Source organism: Centropristis striata, chromosome 23 (assembly GCF_030273125.1).
Source record: "Centropristis striata isolate RG_2023a ecotype Rhode Island chromosome 23, C.striata_1.0, whole genome shotgun sequence".
Lineage (NCBI taxonomy): Eukaryota > Metazoa > Chordata > Actinopteri > Perciformes > Serranidae > Centropristis > Centropristis striata.
In genome coordinates this window covers 22,188,033-22,211,665 of record NC_081539.1, presented here as the reverse complement: position 1 = coordinate 22,211,665, position 23,633 = coordinate 22,188,033, and the positions used below count along the sequence as shown (strand labels likewise).

General features: G+C 38.0%; 1 protein-coding gene across 2 annotated transcripts; it reads right to left on the bottom strand.

The window, feature by feature from the left end:
• Positions 1 to 797: 797 nt before the first annotated feature.
• Positions 798 to 9,941, bottom strand: slc35b3 (solute carrier family 35 member B3). 2 transcript variants are annotated; one of them, XM_059327326.1, is made up of 10 exons: positions 9,877 to 9,941; positions 7,340 to 7,576; positions 7,040 to 7,161; positions 6,685 to 6,839; positions 4,614 to 4,721; positions 4,397 to 4,494; positions 4,136 to 4,228; positions 3,148 to 3,259; positions 2,870 to 2,939; positions 798 to 1,750 (listed from the first exon to the last, which is right to left on the bottom strand). In XM_059327326.1, exons 1-10 carry the CDS (start codon positions 9,892 to 9,894, stop codon positions 1,600 to 1,602), a joined length of 1,164 nt encoding a protein of 387 aa, XP_059183309.1. In that variant the 5' UTR covers positions 9,895 to 9,941; the 3' UTR covers positions 798 to 1,599. The 2 variants fall into 2 exon arrangements, with proteins under 2 accessions (XP_059183309.1, XP_059183310.1); XM_059327327.1 differs by lacking the exon at positions 9,877 to 9,941 and adding an exon at positions 9,435 to 9,649.
• Positions 9,942 to 23,633: the final 13,692 nt, after the last annotated feature.

Here is a 23,633-nt window from a genome sequence, read left to right as displayed (position 1 = left end):
TTTTAGTGGGTATGCCATGTCATTTGGACTTATATAATATAATATTATTGTTACCTATTTTTTTCATGGCTTTTCTTATATTATTCTATATTGTGACTGTTTTTGTAATTGTTTTGGAGGCTTTGGAGCAATCTGGAACCAGAATTAAAGTTTGATCTTATATCTTGTATGCGTCTTAGATTATTAGACCAAAATAAAATAAAAAAACGTGTTTTTGTAGAATATGTGCATTTACACAATGATAAAAAGTGGCAAGCACCGACCTCTTGCAATGATTTTCTGGATTACATTTTTCCAGTAATACCAGATGCGCAGTGATAGTCATACTGCAAGCAGGCTTTCAATAAAGGTGGCATCTGCATGAGAGAAAAAAAAGAAAAAGATGAAATCCCCTACTGTTACACCATAATGTAAAAGTATTACCGGTAGAAACAGCTCTTGAATGGCCCAACAGAGGAAACTGTACCATACTGCTGAAGAACCAGGTGTGAGCTTCATCACATCATCATTAAGAGCGAATGACGACTGGCATTCATGTGAACGACACACATACTCAGGATGGATCCAAATGAATAGGACGGCCTCGGCACAGTGAAGACTGCTGTTTATTTTCTGTCTAGCAGTGCTATCTTTTTTTCAGGGCTCCTAATCAAACATGCCCAGGGCCACTGGATGGATAAACACACACACATACACACAGTTTGGCAACATTTCAACTCATCTCTCAAGCGGTGCAAGGGGAGAGAATAAGGGCTGGCTGACGAGACACACACACAGAAACACACAAAACACTGGACTTTAGGAGAAACGTCTGTTTGCTTTAATGTAAAAAGAGTGGTACCCTTTCAACCAAACACATGGTTAGCAAATTATGGCAGTAGACATTTTTGATGCATTGATGTACACAGGAGGAGGATATTTCCCACTTTTTCATGAATTGGGGTCAGTCAGATATAAATTACCAACAAACTATGAAAAAAGCCACTTCCATGAAGACAATGATTATGTAAAACAAAGTTTACGTCTGTCTTACTGGCACATGCGGAGGCAAATCTGCCTTTATATTAATATGTTTTCTTTTCTTTTAGGGTGGTAAACATTCATTTCAGACATGTCGATCTGCACTCTCTCCTTCAGTTTTTTCCACCTCTCAAGGGTTTAAGTGTACAAGTCATTTCCAGTGCAAAACTGTGCGATTTGGTTAGCTAAGGCGCTGGCTTCCCTTTAGAAAAGTCTTCAGTGTTGTCCTCCATGTTGGGAATGTTTCTGTGAGGCTCTAAATCATCGCTTTGACGGAGCCCACTAGCATTGATCCCCTGGTAAAAAACAGTTATACTTCCTTCTGTTTGTTGCAGAGAGTTTGAATGATTTCAGGCAGTTCTACACCAGTGCTTTACTGGTAGATAGAGACGGGATACAGTGCCTCATCACCCATCCTAGTTTAATGGTGTGTCACCTATCCTTGGCTCAGTGTAGGTGGTGATGAGGCTCATAGCTCGGGCACGTGCTTCAGCAGCCAGAGACAGGTTGGCCGACTCTACATCTGAAAAAACAAACAGTCTGCCAGTGCAGGACTTCCACTACGCCCGTGGGTGCCTCCTATACGTTTTGTGAGAGGAATCGGACTTTCTTTCCTGTCAGCAGCCAGCTCCTGAGGTCTTTGATGGAGGGAAGCTTCATTTTGTCTTTGTTTTTACTGTAAACATTCAAGAAGATGCCGAAGAGCACGAGAAGGCCGCCCCAGATGTACCTGATGAAGCGAGAGAGAGATTAGATCAATTTTATCAATTAAGTCACACTTAGGGTAAGGATTTGGGCTGGGCAATAATTTCATATTATATTAACATCATGTGATATGTGAGTGGATCGTCTTGGATTCTGGATATTGTACATTCGTAAATGGTGTCAATTTATAAACTTACCAGCTGTTCAATTACTTCCCTTTACCCATTTAGACATTATATGCACATAACTGATAACTACCAAAAATCTGATTTGGTAAATATTTTATTAAAGTCAAATCCACACTAATATAAAGGTATAGTCAAAAATATTGTAATAGTGTATGTTCTTTATATTGCCCAGTCCTATTTAGGAGAATGTTTAAAAATTAAACTGCCACCGTTTCCCTGAGCTTCCCTAATTTAATAATAATTAATACTTAAAGTCATCTTTGTTTCTTTGCTTTTGTTTTTTAGTTGTCTATCGTTTAAATAAATACAAAACCTGTTTGAATAATTCTATTGTCTTTTGTTGTCTGTTTTTACGGAAAGAAAAAAAAGATTAAGATGATAAATCAGGTGTGGTGGTGGTGGTAACAAAAAAAGAGATTTTATCTTTAGGCCATATCGCCCAGCCCTACTATGAAGGTCAGATGCTAATTAGCGCTACTGTAAAAACCTGATATACAGTATGGTCGTGGATAGGCAGATAATACCATTAATATACTGATAATAATATCTTTTGTTTTAAAAAGTGTAAAATGCAGCCATGAAACGGACTGCGAGTCCAGCAATGGTGGAGGGCACACAGCAGCTTGAGGGAGAATGAAGTTGGCGAAAGATGTACTAAAAGTTTCTAGCATCTAGTGTGTGTATGTGTATGTTGAAAGTTATGACAGAGAAACAGAGCAGGAGAGGTAGAGCAGAAAACGAGACCCCTTTGACAGCACAGAGGAGTTGGAGGGTGAGCAAGAGTGAAGGACAAGGAGAAAGAGCAGTGGAGTAGTAGAGGTCTGAAAATGGACTGAGGACATGAAAACCAGGGGCAGGGGAGCCAAATCAAGTTTTATTAGTCAAAGGAGAGGCCAGTGTAGGCTTACTCTAAACTAGAAGAAAACTCATCAAAGTCAAAAGGTGGCCGTACTTACTGAAAAGTGAAAGGTTTTGCGAAGAACATGAAGGAAAGTACAATAGAGATGGCCTTTCTCCCGGTGGTCACTGCAAAGGAGTAAAAACACTTTCGTGGATTTTACTTAATTACAAGTAAGAAACAAACGTGCAACAGATTCTGACATGTTCAAAGATACATTTATACTCTATTATCAGTGTTTTTAAAAATAGATTGTGAATTATCGTACTATTCTCAGTCTAAAAGAAAATTACAAATCAATTACTAGTCAGATTATGGCAGAATAAAGAGACTGACCTGTTACAGCAACCAGGGCACCAAAGAGTTTGATCAAGGCCAGCACGAAGGAGATGCCAAAATAACCCGTAAGAGAGAACAAGAAGGCATAACCGTATGTCTTCAAAGGATGCTGGGAGGAAGCAGTGAATACAAGATTTAATGAATTTGACATCAAAACATTACTAAAAATGGTATCATACTGATGCTCCTGATCCATCTGATTATATACAGCCTATAAAAATCTCTGTAAAACTCTGAACTCAAAGCAGTTCCAGGGCGTTTTTGCTTTGTTACATTTCAGTGCACATGCAACTTTTATTTTCTATGGACAATCATGGTGAGAACTCAAAAAACCCAACTTATTCCACAATAACACAAATGTACCTTATATCTGTATGTATGAGATAAAAGGGGAGTGGGTGGAAGAAAAGAAAGAAACTTTTCACTTTTCTGAATAAAAAAATTAACTTATAAGATAAACTTATAATATTCATAAATATCATGATATTATATTAAAATTATATAATATATAATATACACACACAACATTTTTCCAAGTGTCCACAGGTGTTACAAATATTGGAAAAAAAATGTGAACTCCACATGCTATACATATACCATTTCATTTTTTGCAACCTTTACTGACAACCTCTCTTGCCTCTCCCCTCTGCTCTGTGTAAACTGCCTGCAGTTCAATCCAAGTTTCACTTAATTTTTTGTCCCATGACTGTATTTTCAGCATTCATAGCTTTCAAGATGCACTGAGGAGTGCAGAATGTAAGGTTTTTTTACAGGATCTGGTGAGTGCAAACCATTAATATTTTAGCAAATTTGTAAATGATAATATTTTATTGTAGAATTAAGTTTGGTTATTTTTATGTTACTGATGATGATTCCTTCACGGAGCATTGAAAACGTAAATGAAAATTTCTGTTTTTACAGTGTCTGGCTATGATAATTACTGTAATTAAAAAAAAATAAACCCAACAAGTTAAGGAATACTGACCTCTGAGCAGAATGCCACTGCTGGTCCCAGCCCTCCCACACAGAGCAGGCCGGTCAGTATGTAGATAAAACCGATGGAGTACGAGTACAGCACCTGTCAGCACAGCCCCATGTGACCAGTCAGTGACTTCACCCACACAATAATAACTATCACAACTCTCAGAGCCTAAACATGAAGTTTTCTTTAACAGATATACAGTAGTTACAAATACTTATTATTTATATGTATGTAGATATACTTTTTTAAAGATAAACAGATTACCATTTCAGAGTTGGAGCCATTATGGAGTTTCATGGCTTTCTCCTGCACGTTTCCGATGGCAGCGTCTGCGCACAGCGCCAAGGAGATGAGGAGAACACCTGCATGTCACACACACATAACACACAAAACTGAGAACACAAACATCCAGACACATGCTGAAGGTGTACAGAGTGGGTGTGCACTTTTAGTTTTTTATTTAAACAAAAAGAAAAATTACCTGTGACGTTGAAGTTGGGAGCCACTTTGCTGTCTGCTAGCGTAAACCAGATGAGTCCCAGACTCATGCAGACAGCAGCAGACACATCAGCCAGATTATAGCGTTTACCTGAGACACAAACACAGTGAAACATCTTTGGCATAACCGTAACTTCGTAAATCTCCTAAATAACATTTTGACTAACCTCAAGAGGGACAACGTGGAATAAGTTTCAGAGATTAATTGGTGAAACTTCCAAAAGCTTTTACAACATCACAAACACCAAACTGAGCCATTGCACGAGCAGAGTGCTCCCCCTCGAGCACGGCTCGCAAAGAAATCTTTAAAAGATGACGCACCTTTTTAAATAAAAGAAGTTGACATTGGACTTAGGTTAAAAAAAATTAACTAAAAGTTTTACAATGGGTATTCTTGACAATTTGAGGTTTCTGAAAGAAAAAAAAGCTTTGTGAAAAAGCTAAAGTTGGGGAAAAAACAACAGGATGAAGGAGTCTTCCACAACAGTCTGACGGATAGATGCCTTGAGGTTGACAAGGGGACGCAGCATCAGGTCGACCGTGGTCCGCTTTGATTCCCTGACTCGTCTTTGAAGGGCTTCACATCAGATGCAACCCCACGCCCCTCCTTCATCCATCCCTCTCTCCCACTTTCTTTCCTCTTTGCATTCTAAGTGAATAAATTCTGTTTTCCACTCGACCCCTTGAGGGACCCTGGTCCTCACATCTATCCATCCAGAGAGAGACGCAAGAAGGAAAAAAAATACACAAAACCTGTCTGACGTTGAGGACACGGAACCTTGAGTAGACCGATGTGAGGATGAAAGGACGGAGAGAACCAGTAAAGCCGACCAAGGCTCTGACAACCGAAAACAACAGACATAGATAAAAAGGAGGTGCCTAGTGTTGAAAGATGGTCATCCCTTTAAAGAAACATATGAGATGACTGAAATGAGGTGTAAAATCTACCTTCAACATTTACCTCGCCTGACCAATGACTATGGTGAAAACTTTTTTAATATAGAATATGATTCTTTTCCTAATTACAATAAATGCCTATGCATTTTATTTTGATACACTGTGTAATTACATCATCTCAAATGTTTCTAACAACATTCAAACACAGAAAATCTGTAATTTCTCGGTTACCAAGGTAATGCTGCTTTCATTTTGTCACCTGTCAATTAGCAGCAGTCGTCTCACAGCCTCTCTGAGTCGTACTGTGTCTGCAAAACATTGATCTTTACTGCTAGCTGCTTTATTTAGTGTTTTTACTGGTTTTAACTTCCCAATCCGTTTGTTTTGTAGTAGGAGACCTCTGCGGATAATTCAGCTCCTAGTAAAAACCTCCAGGAATTCTAGATCTTAAATAATGAGAAAGAATAGCCAACCAAACACTAGCGGCAGCTCCGGCAGTCAGCTCTGAACAGTGTAGGAGAAACAATGATTTTTACCATGACCCTGCTTTATTAAGTGTTTAAATCACCAGGCATCTTGTCCATAAAGTTTACGTTGATTCAGGTTTTTGCTATTCCACGCACCCAATTGAGAGTTAGATCTCCGATTGACAAGCCTTGTTTAAACAACGAATACAGTCATGGAAAAAATTATTAGACCACCCTTGTTTTCTTCACTTTATTGTTCATTTTACTGCCTGGTACAACTGAAGGTACATTTGTTTGGACAAATATAATTATAACAACAAAAATAGCCCATAAGAGTTTAATTTAAGAGCTGATATCTGGCTAAATGGCTAGATATCAGCTCTTATGAGCAATTTTTGTTGTTATAATTATATTTGTCAAAACAAATGTACCTTTAGTTGTACCAGGCATTACAATGAACAAGAAATTGAAGAAAAAGGGTGGTCTAATATTTTTTTCCATGACTGTATAACAGACAACATGAAACCCCATAATTGAGGTGTCAAGTGTAAATCACACTTTTCAGCACTACAGAGCAGCACAATTTTTAAAAGATAATTTTTTGGGGGCATTTTCATGCTTTATTTGATAGTGACAGAGAGAATGGAAGGGAGAGACATGCAGCAAAGAGACCTTGTTGACTCAGCTCACCTTGTATAAACACTCCTCCGATCATGACTGGGATGAGTTTACAGCACTTGAAGATAACCTGTGTTGGGTAGTTCAAGTAGCCCAGAGAGGTATTGGACAGGCCCATAGTGCCCACTGTTAGAAATGCTATCATCATATAAGTCTTCCCTGGTATCCTGGAAGACAGGGGAATATAAAGCAGTTGAGAAATGGACAGAAATGGATGTGTTGCTTCAGATGATTCAAGTAAAATCATCACTATTTCTTTTCCCAAGAACATAAAGTAAAGGGGTAAAGGGTCGTGTTAATGAAATACCATATTCAATAGGAATTCTAGTGGGTAAGGTCTCTGATCCAGGAGCAGGACATTAATTACCTTCTGCGTTTGTCCTGTGTGAGCTGAAGCTCCACAAGACCAAACATGGAGTAGAAGCCAAACTGGACCAGAGTGAGGTACCAACCAAAAGGCTTGAATCCTTCCACAGAAAATATCAACTCCTGGATGGAGGGATGAATACAGAATCACAAAGCAGATAATGATTGCATTCTAAAGCCCATCATAAGAAATACAAACTTTTTTTTATGTTTTCTCAACAGCACTATGCTTCCATAAAATGCAACAACAATGTATGTGTTTGTGTGCATCTCTCAGTTTGTGTCTTTCGTTCCGTGTTACCTGCAGGTATCCATAAATGAGGTAAAAGACAAAGACTCCAGCCACACAGATCAAGAACTGCGTGGCGGGACTGAAGCTGCTCAGGTTGATTCCCAGGACCCTCAGCTCCTCCACAGACTTTATGTGTGGCGACATCACCTCCGTGGACGACGGCATGGAGATTGAAATGTGCTTCCGTGAGCTGTTGTAGCTCACCAGGCCATATTTAGCACTCATTGTGTCCGTGGCTTCTAGGAGCTGTGGAACATAAAGAGATAAATTATACATCAAATGTTGAGCACATTTGAGTTTATAGTTTTTCCTAAAAAAAAAATTGAAAATCTGCAAAGTGTTTGTCTTCAGCTCCCGGCTGTTGTAGAAGAAAATCTCAAACAGGCATTCCAGCATTCTTGTTAATTAGCAAGATAGGCAGAATTTTAAATGCAAGAAAGTAACTAACTTGAGGAAACCCTGATAATAACTGATAAAACAAAGCGGTTAAACCTTAAAATTGTCATGTGACACCAGCATGTGACGTTGGGTAGTATTTCTAAAAAAAAAAAGTTTCAACTTTTCACTGCACCCTGATATGCCTGATTTGGTGTGAATGCAGCCTAAGACCTGTTCAACCTGTTGCACCAAGGCAAACATTCCAAAAATAGATAACCAGATGAAGATACTTCCTGTATTACCTGAATGCTTGTTTTTGATTAGGTTATGCAAGGAGGCAAACATTCAACAATCCTTCTAGTCAGTTTCTGTAAACATTTGCAAAAACACTTTGGAGAAGCATGCACAGACCACTTGCATTCATGCTCAGACTGCTGCTGCATCATAACAGTTAGTAGACTCATTAATTGTCATGCTTTTCTCAAAAGCCTTTCAGAAATGTAAAGCATTCATAACATGTGTTTCATTGTAAAACATGACTGTTGTTCTTCTCTGTTCTTAACTTTACTAATCACAGCCCTTATTAGTTATTAGTCCAAGATCCGAAACCGCTGCATCGCATTCAGCTTAACATCCACCATATTGTATATTTGCAGGAGGTTTTATTAAAATGTAATACATCGTCACACTGTTAAAATAATAAAAAGTAATTTTTTGTCAAAATTGTTTTTTTTGCCTAAATCATCTCCTCATGACGCCGGCCACCTATGGTAAAATCACCTACATTCTCAGTTGATCAGATCATGTGATTTTACCCCTTTTGACAATTTGCCACATTCATTGGCATCAGATAAGAACCCAGCAAAGAAGAGCTAGAGGGAGATTGTTTAGTTATCAGTTTAGTTTATCAGTGTTTTATTGTTGACACTAATATTGGTAACACTTTACTCTAAGGTGTCTACATAAGAGTGACATGAGCGTGTCATAAACATGACATGGGATGTGTCATGAACATTAATGACACTTTGAAGTAACATTAATGCTCATGATACTTGTCATGTAATGTTTCTGACAGGCTTGTGTGACTCTTATGTAGACACTTTCAAAATAAAGTGTTACCATATATTGCTTAAGTCACAAAGGCATGTTCAAAAGTCATTTATTTCTTCAAGTTACATCATTTACACAGTGTTATTACTATGCCAATAGCCATCCTTTGTTACATCCTTTTTGAGTGAAATGATCAATAAATGTAATATGTTACACTTTTGGTGAAGTTTTTTGTGTTTTCTGCAAAACTTGAAAAAAATTGTTAGGCGATTATTTTAACAGGCTGACGAAATGTAAAGCATTCATAACACGTTTTTCATTGTAAAACATGACTGTTGTTCTTCTCTGTTCTTTACTTTACTAATCACAGCCCTTATTAGTCCAAGATCCCAAACCGCTGCATGACATTCAGCTTAACATCCATCACAAAAATGTAATACATGTAGCATGCGTCTAGAAAAACTATAGTAGCCAGAAATGTCAGCTAGGCTACATTAAACAGCCGGATGCTAACGAAGCTGTCATTTCACTAACTAGCATATATTAAACATTCGAAGATAAGTGGCGATCATGACAATCACTGTCACCATATTAAACCATTTCCAATAACAATTTATTCCATCCCTGCCTTTGATGTCTCAGCCAAACAGACAAGCTACAGCAGCAAGCTTGTTACCTTCAGCAACACTTCCGGGTTTCTTCACGTTAGCTTATCCTTTTCTTCAGAGGAGATGCCGGTGAAAATCATTCCCCTGGACGTGTCGGCTTCTTCCTCCGCACATTCCCAGCGTTTTCATCTTTCCCCTTCCCAACGACAAACAACTAAAACACGTTTAGAAGTGTGTTAGCCTGCTAAAAGCTAAACACCTGCACTTGCTGCAGTAGCAGAAGCAGCCAACAACTTCCGCTTCGCTGCGACCTCTGAACTGTGACGCTATTGGTCCGCGTGGACTTGGGCATAAAAACTGAAGCACATCAGTAGATAGATTATTTCAACCCGCTCTAAAATATGTAATATGATAGTACTTTGCGCCATGGACGGTGGAATAAGACGCTCAGTAAACTATTGTATGCTTTTAGTTAAAGTGAAGCGGCAAAGACAGCGTGTCTCGTCTTACCTGCTCTGAAGGATCCATCCTGAGTTTCAAGGTGAGTTTGCTGAATCCTGCCGCCACCACCAAGTCTGAAAAAGTGAAGCCAATGCGGAAATGCTTTAAGCCTTTTTTTTTTTTTTACTTGGAAAAACAAATTCACAACAATATATAAAAAGTAATGCAAAACAAACAAACAAACAATATGGGTTAGGAGCAGTGGTGGAAAGTAACTAAGTAGTTACATTTACTCAAGTACTGTACTTAAGTACACTTTTGAGGTACTTTGAGTATTTCCATGTAGCCTATGTAACTTTATTTTAGGGGGATAATATTGTAATTTTTTCTCCACTACATTTAGCTGCCAGCTTTGCTTTTGAGGTTCAACATGCAAAAATACCATAACTTTAATATGATTGCACATTTATAAATTAAACCACATAAAAGTATATTAAGCAGTTAAATTAGCCCTATCTAGACAACAGTAAAATGCTGCTTATTTAAATGCATCAACACAAATGATCTTATAATATATTTAGAACATATAAAACAATCTGAGTGGGTCCATTCTGCATAACTTTTACATTTTGATGTTGATACTTTTGCACTTTTACTGAAGTAAGGTTTTAATGCAGGACTTTTACTTGTAGTGGAGCAATTTCACAGTGTGGTATTAGTGCTTTAACTTAGGTAAGAAATCTGAATACTTCTTCAACCACTGGTAAGGTGTCTCTTCTAATATCATCAGTGGTGTAAAAAGTACTCAGGTCCCTTACTTCAGTAAAAGTACTAATACCACACTGTGAAATTACTGTAAGTAAGTAAAAGCCCTGCATTCAAAACCTACTTAAGTAAAAGTACAAAAGTATCAGCATCAATTGTACTTGATTGTATTGTACAATTGTACTAAAGCAAAAGTACTAATTATGCAGAATGGACCCACTCAGACTGTTATATATATTCTAAGATTATTTGTATTGATGCATGTATATAAGCAACTTGTTAATTTCTCAAGCTAGTGCTCATTTTAACTATTTAATATACTGTTTGGAGGTTTAATTTAAAAAAATCTTATCATTTTAAATGTAGCATGTTTTTCATGTTAAATCTCAACCTGAAAAGAAACTAAAGCTGCCTCAAGATGTAGTGGATTAGAAGTATAAAATTACATTAAATGGAAATACTCAAGTAAAGTACAAGTAGCTCAAAACCATACTTAAGTACAGTACTTGAGTAAATGTACTTTACATTCCACCACTGAATATCATGAAGACATCTAAAGGCTATTGTTCAGTGGTTTCTTTTTCATTTAGGACTTCACTGATTTATTAAGAAGTGATTTAAAAAAATGTGACAAAAGCTCTTGATAGACTGGCTTTTATCCGATGTTGTCTCCCTTTTAAAAATCTTTTTCATTGTTTTATTGTCTATATTGCTTCTACCCATTTATTTGTGTTTTTGCGTTAGTGAGTCCGGATTTATATGTTTTTTTAATTTAGTTTTTTCCCCTGATGAATATTACTTGTTTATTTGCCTCCAGTCCGATATGATTTGCATCTTTTGTCTTCTTGTATTTATTTTACCCTGATTTCGTCTTGCTCTAGTTTGGCCTCACTATTCAGCCTTTAGCTGTTAGCTAGTTATTACCATTTGCCTTCTGCTCTTGCGTGACTTTGTCTGTCAAAGCACTAAATGCTGTTTTTAAAGGTGCTATAACAATAATAAAAACATTTTTTATTATTAATTGTGTATCAAAAATGTACAAAAAATAAATAAAGCATTTAACAGAAATTGACACCATTAGGCCTAATAGTTTCAAGTCTTTATCAACACAGCATGATTTTCATTTAGTAATATGACTACATAACACTGACAGGTGCCATTCTGCTGCATAATGACTACTTTGTGTTTGACTTAATTTTGTTGCTATTACGTCACATTATGTCACGTTGCTATTATGTTCACTACTTTCACATAATGTAATTTTTAATGCAAGACTTTGACTCGTGATGAAGTTTGAAGTAGGGCGATATGGACCAAAAGTCATATCCCGATATATTTAGGCTGAATATCGATATACGATATATATCCCGATATTTTTATAGCAAAGTGAGAGCAAATGTTCAGTCAAAGTCAAATATGGCATGTCACAAGTAGTTTTATTGAAACCGTTTATTTAAGTTACATAAATATTGTATAACAACAGGAGTACCTTTTTAAAAAAAAAAAAAAAACAAAGCTCCATAAAGTGCCGATTTAAATAAAAAAAAATATCTTAAATAAAATACCCTATGAAATTAAATAGGCCAATCTTTTTCTGAAATAAATATATTTAACTAGAACTAATTATGACAAACCCTAATAAGGGTAGCATTTATATATAAAGAAAGAAAAAAAATGGAACGATATCGATATATGTGATATGGTCTTATTCCATATCACATTTAAAAATATATCGATATATCTTTTATATCGATATATCGCCCAACCCTAGTTTGAAGTACATTGTGGTATACATATTCAACTCAGTAAACAACCTGATACTCTTTGTCCAACTTTAAGGTAAACACTGCAGAGCAGCTCTATAGCTCATAGAGTTTTTCAATTGTCCACATTCCATCACTGCAACTTCTCCTCCTGCCTCCACCTTGCCTCCACCTCCCTGTCATTCCCCATTTCCTTCCAGACTTTCCTTCTCTCTTCTTCCCTCTATCTTTCCCATCAACTCTCCTTCCCCTCCTCGTCCTCCCCCCTTGCAGTTGTGTCCATATGTGTGTCCTCCCTCTACATTTCTCTCTCTCTCTAACTCCTTATTGCATTATTCCACACCCTCCCTTCTCCTGCTCTGGCTCTGTCTCTCGGCCATCTCATATCCCTGTCTCTCCCTCTTTGGCTTCCCCAGCACAAGACATGAAATTCTCTTCTGCCCCTTCATTCCTCTCCTCCCTCCTCTAGCTCTCCTTTCTCCCTGCTGTCCAATCTCAAACCCCCCCCCCCGCCCCCCCCCCTGCCTGCCTTGTTTCTCTCTCTCTCTCTCCCCCTGTCCTCTTTCCCCAGCCAGAGGTTAATACACTCCAGGATGGCATTATTTCCTCCCCGGCCCTCTGACAATATAAAAATTCAGAATGGACAGCTCAATCCCTCTTCCATCTCAGATTTGATTGTAATGGTATTGCCTCCTGTCCCTGGGAGGCCCCTGCCGCCTCGCCAACCCGGCCTTTATGACACTAAATGGCCAGGCTACAATTTTTCCATCTATTCAAAAAATTCTGTTAATAACTCATTTGGAATGAGACGTCTGCACTCCCTGGGCCGTGTGCGGCCAGGTCTCTCACCCCGCTGCTCATAGGGGTCACAATATACAGAACAAGATGCAGGGCTGAATCGCAAATGTAAAAGGTTAATTAATCTCTCTGAATTTACAATCCCCCTTCCCCCATTCCCCTTGCACTCCAATTGACAGTCCCAAAGAGACAAAAAATGTCACATTTACAACCTCGCATAGAGAAAGTGCTCAGCACTGCAGTTGAGCGCAGGCGCAGGCCCGTCCAGAACCACTTTCCCCTTCTCCCCCGTCCAACTTTACAAGTGTACCCATTCATCACGCGTGATGGATTTATGTAATAAAACCCATTTCCTTTTCCCATACGATCCTATTAAATAATAAAATAATTATTTATTGATTATTCAAAAAGGTACATATGCGCGGGTAATGGCTTTGTACCACACCACTGGACCTGCAATAAATAAAGCAGGCAGAGAGAAGGCTTGAGAGAGACAGAGAGAAATAAAGCAGAGAGAGAGAGAGAGAGGGGGAGGGAGAGGGAGAGGGGGAGAAATGAAGGGGAATGAAATGACTTTTGAACCAGTGAAATCTGGATCCAATATGGCCTCTTGCAGCGCGGATCAGGAAGGACATTATTCAATCTTCAGGAGGCTCATATGGGAGCGCGACCTATGAATGGTTTTGATATACTTTATGGACCATAGAAATGAAAATGGACAACTGGGTGAGTGTCCTGCACAGAGTTTGTGTCTCAGATTTTAACATTTGCTCAATATACACTGATGATTCTTAAAGCACAATGTGTTTATGAAAATAAAATAATAAAGTGAAGGATTATTTGCATTTTAAGTTTTCTTTCAAACTGGGATAAAACATGTTTACTGAAAAGATTTACCATGATCAACCAAGGCTGACTGAACTCTAAAGGAAAAAGAAAAGATCAGTACACTGGAGTATCACTGTATTATGTTTTGTGATACCGTATTGATTCTTATACACAGTGATCAGATCACAGCAGAAAATCCACTGCTGTGATGTAGGATGTGAAATGGGTTCATGATAAATGCAAATCCAGATTCTAAAACTTTTTTACTCAGTTTCCAGTTAAAGTTTTCCATTAAATTAGATTTAAAAATGTGTTTTGTTCACAGTGTGGTGATATATCACAATAAATTGAATCGTTCCCCCTGTATCGTGATACGTATTGTATCACCAGATTCTTGCCAATACACAGGCCTATAGAACACCTTATAAAGCACTTAACGTAAAAGTTTTAGCCATCTGCATTCCCTATTTATTAAAACCTATTTAAATTCTGGTAAGGGTAATATTTAGGGCTGGGAGATACATCAAGAGACTAAATATCATGTAAGATTTGGGATAGTTGAATATCGTAATATGGCATTCAGTGCTGTCTCTTCCTGGTTTTACAGGCTGCATTACAGAGAAACGACTGTTCTACAAACATGATTCCAAAAAAGTTGGGATGCTGTGTAAAACATAAATAAAAGAATGAAGAATGCATCAAATTCATAATTCAGTGTATTTACAAAAAACCAAAAGTTTATACATTTTGAAGTTAAAATATGCTGTCTTTGTACAGTTTTTAATGATATATTCATATATATCACAAATTATGAGCAAATTATCACATTCTGTTTCATTTACATTTTTCCCAAGTTTTTTGGAGTCGGGGTTCTAGCTGTTCTATTATTTTCCTTTAACCACTTAGTCATTATATCCACATGACTGATCATTATTTATCAAAAATTGCATTATGTAAATATTTTGTGAAAGCACCAATAGTCAATCTTGCAATATTGCAGCAACATTGCTATAGAGTGATTTGGTAAAAAATATTGTGATATTTGATTTTCGCCCAGCCCTATCTGGTGGTATTGTTATACTCACATGATACGTATCGCATCGTGTGACTACTTTCTTTCTGATAAAGCACATAATGAAACACTTCTAGCCATCACCTCTATTCCTCCATTGAAACCTATTTAAATTCTGGTCAGTGTTGAGATGAGACGCAGGAAATACTAACATTACTTATTTTAATCATTAACAGGCGCTTAAAGTGTTTGCTTTGGAGCTTTCTGTGCCAGAACAGGACTTCTTGGGGTTTAGTAAACTGTCCAGCCTGGCCCTGGTGATAACATTACTGTTTTGTCTTCTTTAATATAAACACCCACTCCCTTATAACAATCCCTCATATTATTTATTCAACATCAGTATCATAAAAAGCCCCCTATCCTCGGCAGTGGATCATTTCAAAAAGAGACACTTTAATGTCAGCCAGATATTACATTGAGGGCTTCTTAATAACCCATTTGTGTTTGGTCTTATCCGCGGCTAAAGTGCACTCGCTCTGCGTTGTCTTTTTCCCGGGCTTGTCTCAAGCCTCCTGCATGCTACGGAAAACAGATGCTATCTCGGCTATATTACTTCTCAAAGCACTCATATCCTCTCCCATGTTATTTTCTTTGATCTGCTAGGCTTGCTGCTCTTACATTTTTCTTTTTCCCCCCTCGTCTCACGCCCTCCCCTCCTCCAGCGCCCCCGCCTCATTTTCCCCCCTCCATCCCCTATCTAGCCTCTCTGCCAGTGACCAGGGAGCAGACACAGACCGGTTCACGGTGGCTGTGGACGTTTGAAATTCAGATCATCTGTTCTCTGTCATCAGAGGGCAAGAGGTGCACGGTGGGTCGGACCTTTTAGATTCGCCATTTAATATGCCTTTACCATCAGAGGAGGGCTGAGTCCATTTACATTCAGTAAACAGTCCATTCAATTCAAAACAGGAACTCAAACTGCAGCTTTAATACCAGCAGCTTTATTCTTTTGAGTTTATTTATTACAAGAAATTTAATTTCCTGTATTTGCTGAATTGGATAAGTGAATTAATTTGACCTTGGCTCCCATTTTTTTTTTTTTATTAGATAATGAAGTTGCGTAATTGATTAGTCGATTGACAGAAAAGGAACTAAAAGGAAAGAAACAACAATTATGATAATGTCAGATCATTTTCTAACCAAAATATAAGTCGGTTGGAGTCCCTAAATGTGAAAATTTGCTTGCTTTTACCTTTTGCTGCGACAATAAACTGATTACCTTTATTAGTATTAGTTTGAAAATTACATCCTTTGCTTTAGGAAGTTGTAATGTGCATTGTATTGCTTTTTTTCTTGACATTTCTTTGGCCAAACATTTCATCATAAATATATTCTTGAGATTATAATGACTTTTTCCCCCAATATGTTTTCTGCAAGTGAGCTGAATTATTTTTGTATTTATCCTTTTTAAGTCAAGTTTTTTTCCTCCATCACTTAGGCAAGTTTAGGCATTGCACAGCAGCTCTACGCCTCATAGTCTGACAGCAAATAATGGTTGACCCATTAAGGTGTGTTTGATTAGCAGTACATAGTGACCCTATGCTGTATAATACAAACATTAACAACACTTCTAACTCCCTGTTGATTCTTGAAGGATTTGAAGCTCTAGGTTTTTTTTAAACTTTTTACTTCATTGCCATTGTTTGAAAGTGTGGAGACAGACAGGGAACACAGGTTGAGAGAAAGGGCAATGACAATAACTCCAACAAAAGTGTATAAGATGAATAAAAACAATGCATCAAATTCAGAATTAGTGTATATATTTACAAAAACTTTATCAGTTCGAACATCAAATATCTTCTCTTTGTACTGAATTCACATGGAAGTATGTAAGAAAGGATTTGCAAATCATTGCATTCTGGTTTTATTACATTTTCAATAGCATCCCAACTTTTTGGGAATCAGGCTTATACATTTAAGGTCTATCAATACACAAAATACCTGCAGCTCTCAATCATGAGTTATGAAACAGCATAGAGCCCAATCCCTATTAATAACCCTATGTAATTGTTTTTGAACACATTAGTATTGCGTCTTTTAATCCAGAAGTCAAATGAGAAATCACAAAAGCATCAGCACTAACCCAAACTTTATAGTGAACAAAAGCCAGTTAACCAGCCTGCAAATGTCTTTGCGAATGTGTGTACTTGCATTCACACACGTCCACACAGACGTGTCCACACACAGGTCACAGGCAGTCACGACCGAGTGCATAGGTGGCACTGAGGGCAGGCGGCACAAGAGACTGGGGAGTCTTTGGCTTTCTTATGAGCAGCCAGGAGGGGGAAGCATCTCTCTTTGCAAGTGTGCTCACAAGAATAGGAAAGAAAAAGTAATTAAACAAACAATTTACCAGGAATTGTGTGTGTCTGCTTATCCAATCTTCTATTCTCGCTTTTGCTCTAATACATATCGACAGAAAATGGGGGTGAAAAAAAAAAAAGATTGGTTGTTGTCTTCTCAGAGTGACGGTAAATGACACACATGTTTCGTTGCCCATTCATTTAACCTGCGCTGTGCTTATGAAGAGAAAGGGATTGGGAAACAAATTACGTAGTCTCATTTAATTAGGAGTTTTGCTGTGAGCAATAATCCTGTTTTTTTTCTCATAACCTTTAACTACTTAATGGATTTGAGAAGCTATTACCTTTCAAGATTTCTGTTTTTAATTATTTGGAGTATTGTCACAGATATGAAATGTCAATCACACACCAGGATTAATGCTGTGGTTTGTATCTGAATATTATTTACTTATGGATTGAAGCTGGAGGAGTTCTGTGTGTTGACAGGTTTTGTGGGAAAAAACAAGAAATTGTGCATTATGCAAAATCCTGCTCTGTGGCCCATTTAGCTTTTCACATTTCTCCTTATGCACCCAATTACTAACATAGCCTCATCTTAAATCCATGAGAGGCAGTTATTTACATAGATATTAACATTATATTTATGATAATGGCAAGCCATGGTAAATCTCAGAGTAATATTAGAAACACACTTATGTGACTCTTGGATCAGATTATAATAATGACTCAGTTTTAATATGTACAAACTCAATTTTTAGTTTTCTTCCTTTGGCGTTTATACTGTAGGTGTGCATGTGTGAGAATGTAACCAAGGTGTGTGTGTGTGTGTGTGTGTGTGTGTGTGTGTGTGTGTGTGTGTGAACCTACCTCTCACCCTGATCACGTTTAGGCAACACTGTGAAAGTGGCAGACAGAGTTTGTTTAGTTTCCCCTGGAGGACATTGCAGTCCTCTGCCAACAGACCAACCCACGTGCTGTGACATCAGGCCCGACTGTGTGGATATGAATATCGCCTTAAATACATGAGCCATGTGAGGTACGCTTGATTTATTTTGTCAGAAACTCACAGGACCACGAGGGCATGTGTCCCGATGTTAAATCAGTGCTGTTAGTAAGAACGCGGCCGGCAGACCTTTGCAAAATTATATATTTTTGATACTTGAGTGGATCAAAAAGTACGTATTAGAAATTGATAGTTTCACTTGAGGATCTGCAAGAATGTCTAGGAGGATAAATGATGCGCACCTCGAGCAGTTCAAATATTCAAAACCTTTATTCAAATAGATGTTTTCACCCAGGTTTGACACGGCTCTTAGGCTGGCGTGTTGGCTCCTCAGACCCCCCATGGCACGGGGCATGTAATCATCCTGAAAGTCTCTCTGGGTGTCTGCACTCTCATAAAGCAGGAAAATGGATCGTGTGGCCCAGGAAGGGAAAATGAAAGAAAAGGAGAATGAAATTACAGACCTGGCTGACTGCACAAATCATGCATATCATGTTTTATGGCTTGCCAGAAGAATTCAACACCTGTGGATCACCGTAGCTATAATTGTACATGAACGCACCAGGATGGGGGTGGGAGGAGAGCTGTGGTTTGTGTGTCACTGAATATGTGAGTGAGAGTATGTGCACCTCGTAGGTGTCTGTGCGTATACGAGTATGTTTTTCTTGGCATGGCTGGGCTTTAGAGACAGAGGGAAGATGATAAAAGAAAGTTACGGGAACGCCTGTTGTTCACTTCTTCAGTACATCCTGGGTGAGCCGCCCATAGCCCACAGGGCTCGCTCGCAGAGGCTTCATTTACCATTGTAATTACCCTGTTTATTTACCCTACCTGCTTTTGGTGGTAAAACGGAGGCCAATTCATCAGATTAGGACAATCTTGCCTGGCTTTGGCTTTGCCATTTACTTTAATTAAATGAGGCAATCAGTGAATCATAAATCATGATCTGTGTGACCACTGGCTCTGTTTGAACCTGGTCCTCTTCTTTAAAGCCGACACACCTTTTGCCAAATCATACAATAGGCACACACATGCTACTGTAACTGCTGAGCCTGAGAATTTACTTTTCAGCCAGATGCCTGTGGGATTTTTTTGCTCAGTGCTTAGTAGAAAAAAAAAAATCAGGCTTTTCATTCACTGCTCGTAAAAGTAATGCACTGAAATTCATAGATAACCCATGTAATTGTGAGCAAGGAGGTGCAGCTTATTATGCTCCATACTGATCTTAATTGTTGAGAAGTGGCGACCTCTAGTGGGCACCATAATTATGATGTGAGCAAGACAGGAAGTGAACACCAGCTAGTCGTAAAGTAAAGCCTGACTGATGCACATGGAGTTAAAGTTGGAATCAAATATTTTGTACCCCTTATCATGAAATGATTGTGACGATGTTATGTTATGTTATTTTTATTTTTACAGATGAATTTTATATCTTCTCAAAACTGAAAATTAAACCACAATTAACTTTACTCTAACTTGATCGGCAACTGTGTATCTGTTGGCTGATTTTGTGGCCGATAATTGGCCTATAATGGATATATTGTATCAGCATATATGTATTTTTTCTTCTTCTCCAGTATATAATCCTAAACAAAGGTTGCAAAAAGCTACTAGAAAAAAAAAGCTAGAGTGAGGTCAACCCTATAATGTCATTCAACACAGGGGACAATAGCTTAACATCACTATGTTACAATACAACCAGTATCAAGAATTGTGAGGGATGATGAAAACGGCAAACAAAAATAGGGCTTTGACCATAAAATATGGACGTAGGTTTCTGAATTATCATAGTTAAGCTCAGTGGCAGCTCCTCTTGACTCTGCCTAACTTCTGGCTAATCCAAATATGGACAAAGAGGTCAAGCGGGTGTGAGTCAATGCGGGCTCAATGAAGTGTGGTTGCTGAAACACGCCACATGTGACAGCACACCTGGGTTTATGTCACCTGTGGACCCTAAGTCAACATTGTTACTTTATTATAGCTTGTAAATAAACTTCAGAACCTGAATATGTCACTTTCTTTGTCAGCTACTTCAACTGCATCCAATAGTTATGCACAAAAATAGTTCTTTGAACCTGAACCACAATCTTTTTCCTAACCTTAACTGTGTTGTTTTGGTGCCCAAACATTACCAAGTAGTTCAGTTCCACAACATGTTTAAAACTGCAACCATGAGACCATTTAACAACATTAAATAGAACGGCCATATTTCGTAAGATACCTTCAAACCGGTTCATGAGAAACATGTTAAAACCTAAAATAATGTTTTTTTGTTATCCTGTAAATGTCTTTTTTAAAATGTTTTTCACAGCCTAAGTTTTGGCACTTCATTTAAAAGTATAATAAATGGATGTATAGGATGTATAAATGAAGGCTAAAGGAGATGACAAGATAGCAGATCGAAGAGTCTTCCCTCCTGTCCTCCCCCCTTCTCCCTCCTCTCCGCCGTGGATGCTGATGCTTGAGTCAAATTGATTACACCACTCCATCTGCATCATGACTGGCCTCCTCCTGTGTTTGCCGCCTCTGCCTACAGCACAGAGTTAGTGTACAATTACATATAGTTTAATATATCTGCCTGAGCACCTTTAAATAAGCATCACAAGTCCACAAGGTGATTTGTCTTCCAGCTCCATTACTCCATTGTACATCTTGATAGCCAGGGATCGCTCCTAGCTATGTTTAAGCATTAAATAGTGTATTATTATTTCACATAAATCAAGCTGAGATGTGAGGGGGGTATTCATAAATTTTGCATTTCTCACAGACAGTATTTTAAAGCCTTTCTCTCTCTCTCTTTCTCTCAGCCGCTCTGAATTTTGAGACTAAAGCAATTCTGCTCCCTGCACTTGATAGTACATTAAAGATAGGCATATCAGGGAGGTATATTCAAAACAACATGTAATGCAGTTTAGATTAAGTTTGAGTTGCTCTAACACATTCATCATAGCACTGTTTCCATAATAAGTACCCTTGCCTTTGCCAGTGATGCATCCACACACATGCACCATTACCATCAGAGGGCAATGCATTGTTATTGTCATGAATAATGGGGAAAAATACTAATAATAGTCCATTTGTCATAATATTTTCCCAGTTAACCATGGCTACTGGATGTCTTATCTGTGCTCGATGATGAAAGGGTGAGATTGAATTTAAAGGTGAATGTTTGCCGTCAGCCCTTTTCTTCAAGACAAGCGCCCCTGAACCCCCCCACCTTGGATATTAGTCTTGTGTTTGTGCAGAACGTCTACTGAGGAAATGACTTCACTCAGGAAACTGGATGTCAGCTTTACACACGGCCAGGAGAGCTGCCAGTGTTTTAGTCAGGCCGACAACACGTTCTTTTCTCAGCTCGCTCTCCAGTTGAGTGTAAAGCTACAAAAAGTGACAAAGGAGGAAATTGGACTCGCAGTTGTTTTGGTTACTCCAAGGACACTTCACAAGTTCCTTTCTATTTCCTGTCTCTGACTTGGTTTTACGATTGGCACTGATGTACAAGTCAGGGTGTATAAGGTGTGAGGTGAAACCTGGAGCTTTGTCAGAGGCTAATGGAAGTCTGAGGTTATCTTTATGTGTCAGCGATGCATTATGCATGTGGAGTATCTGTGTTCTTGGTCCAGGATCTGGGCTTTGTGTGCAAGGAAAAGCTCATTACAAATGTAACATTAGAAATAAAAATTCAAAACCAAATCACAGCCATTTGTTCAAAATTTTATTCTCAATTTCACTCAATTTGACACATGTAATGTAAAAAGATACAAAAGACTATGAATTTAGGGCGCAGCGGGGTCAACTCAAAATACTCCTAAAGCGTGAAGCCAATGCCGTGAACATTTTTCTAATGGTTTTATAGTCTCAATCGTTAGTTTCAAGTCTTCGTTAATACAGCATTGTAATTTCGGAAAATATTTACTTAGAGTAAATTAGACGATAAAGCAGCATATGCTTTAGACGGGGTACCTTGTGATTGACAGGTCACTACCATGGTTTGTTTTCATTTTTGAACTTTGTGTTTTCAGTTCATTTAAAGTTGATTTGAACATTTCGGTCGCTTTTAAAGGTCTTGTTCGACATTTGGATTGAACTAAAAGATCCAACCTGTTCTGTGCAACTATTGCAAAAAAAAAAGCAACAATATGGTGACAGCCAAATTGGAATCTCAAAGCTTCAAAACTTCAAGCCACAAACCAATGAGTGACCTCACGTTGGCTGCATCCATTATATTTAAACAGTCTAGGGTACTCAAAGATTTCTTGAACAGTAGTGAAAATAGTTGAATCCCAGAACAGATTCATGTTTCTGCTAATAATTTAACAAGTTTTAGAGCTTAATCGCACATTTGATAAATGTCTATAGGAAATGTAGCATTTTCCCAAAATGGCATAAGTATAGTTGTTTTTTTAACTTTATAGACACTGTCCCCCTGTCCCAACCAGCCCCACTCTCTCCTACCTAAGAGAAAAATTTAAAAAGTAAATTAAGCCAGCCATATTCTAAAATATGACCAAAATATAAACTAAAACCACCACATACGTTAATATTGAGACAACATGAGTGCCTCCCTAGCATAAATTAAACTTCCCAAATTGTTTAAATACTGCAAAAGTCTCATAAGTTTGACTTTTGTGATTTCATGCTCAGATTGCAACCGTACACCACAATTAAACCTAATTTTCACTTTTAAAACATGCTTATCATTTCCTGCACATAATAATTATATGACCCACTGGCCCGGGGGCTTCAGTGTTGCAACAAAGTCAGTAAAAAAAAATCTTGTAAAAGTCATTGCAAATTGGAAATTGACTGGATGCCAGGACAGTAAGTTGAGCATCGGGGGGGGGGAGTGAGGAAAAAAAATGTCTTTGAACTAGTTTTTGCTTGCAGAAAATATCGCTTCTGGGTTGATATTCTTTCTGAAGTGTTTCATGGCAATGAGAATTAAGAAATAAAGCGCAGCGCCAAATGATTCAGTGAAAAGATGGCACACACCCACAGGTATTCTGTTCACATGACATCACCCTGTGTAAAATTGACAACTTTATGTTTTTTAAACCTTTTTTTAAAAAAAAAACCGGTGGGTTCTTAGTTCTCAAAATCATATGAAATGAAAGTTATGGACAATATCAACCAGAAATGGCAGTACTTAGCAGCACGTAGATTATATATTTAAGTGGTGTTAAAATGCGTTAATTGATTGGCTCTTGGTTTTGTGACTCAGATTTTTCTTTGTAGAGAAGCGGAGCCACATCAAGGCACATGAGAACCAGATCTCTATCTGTCTCTACCTCTCC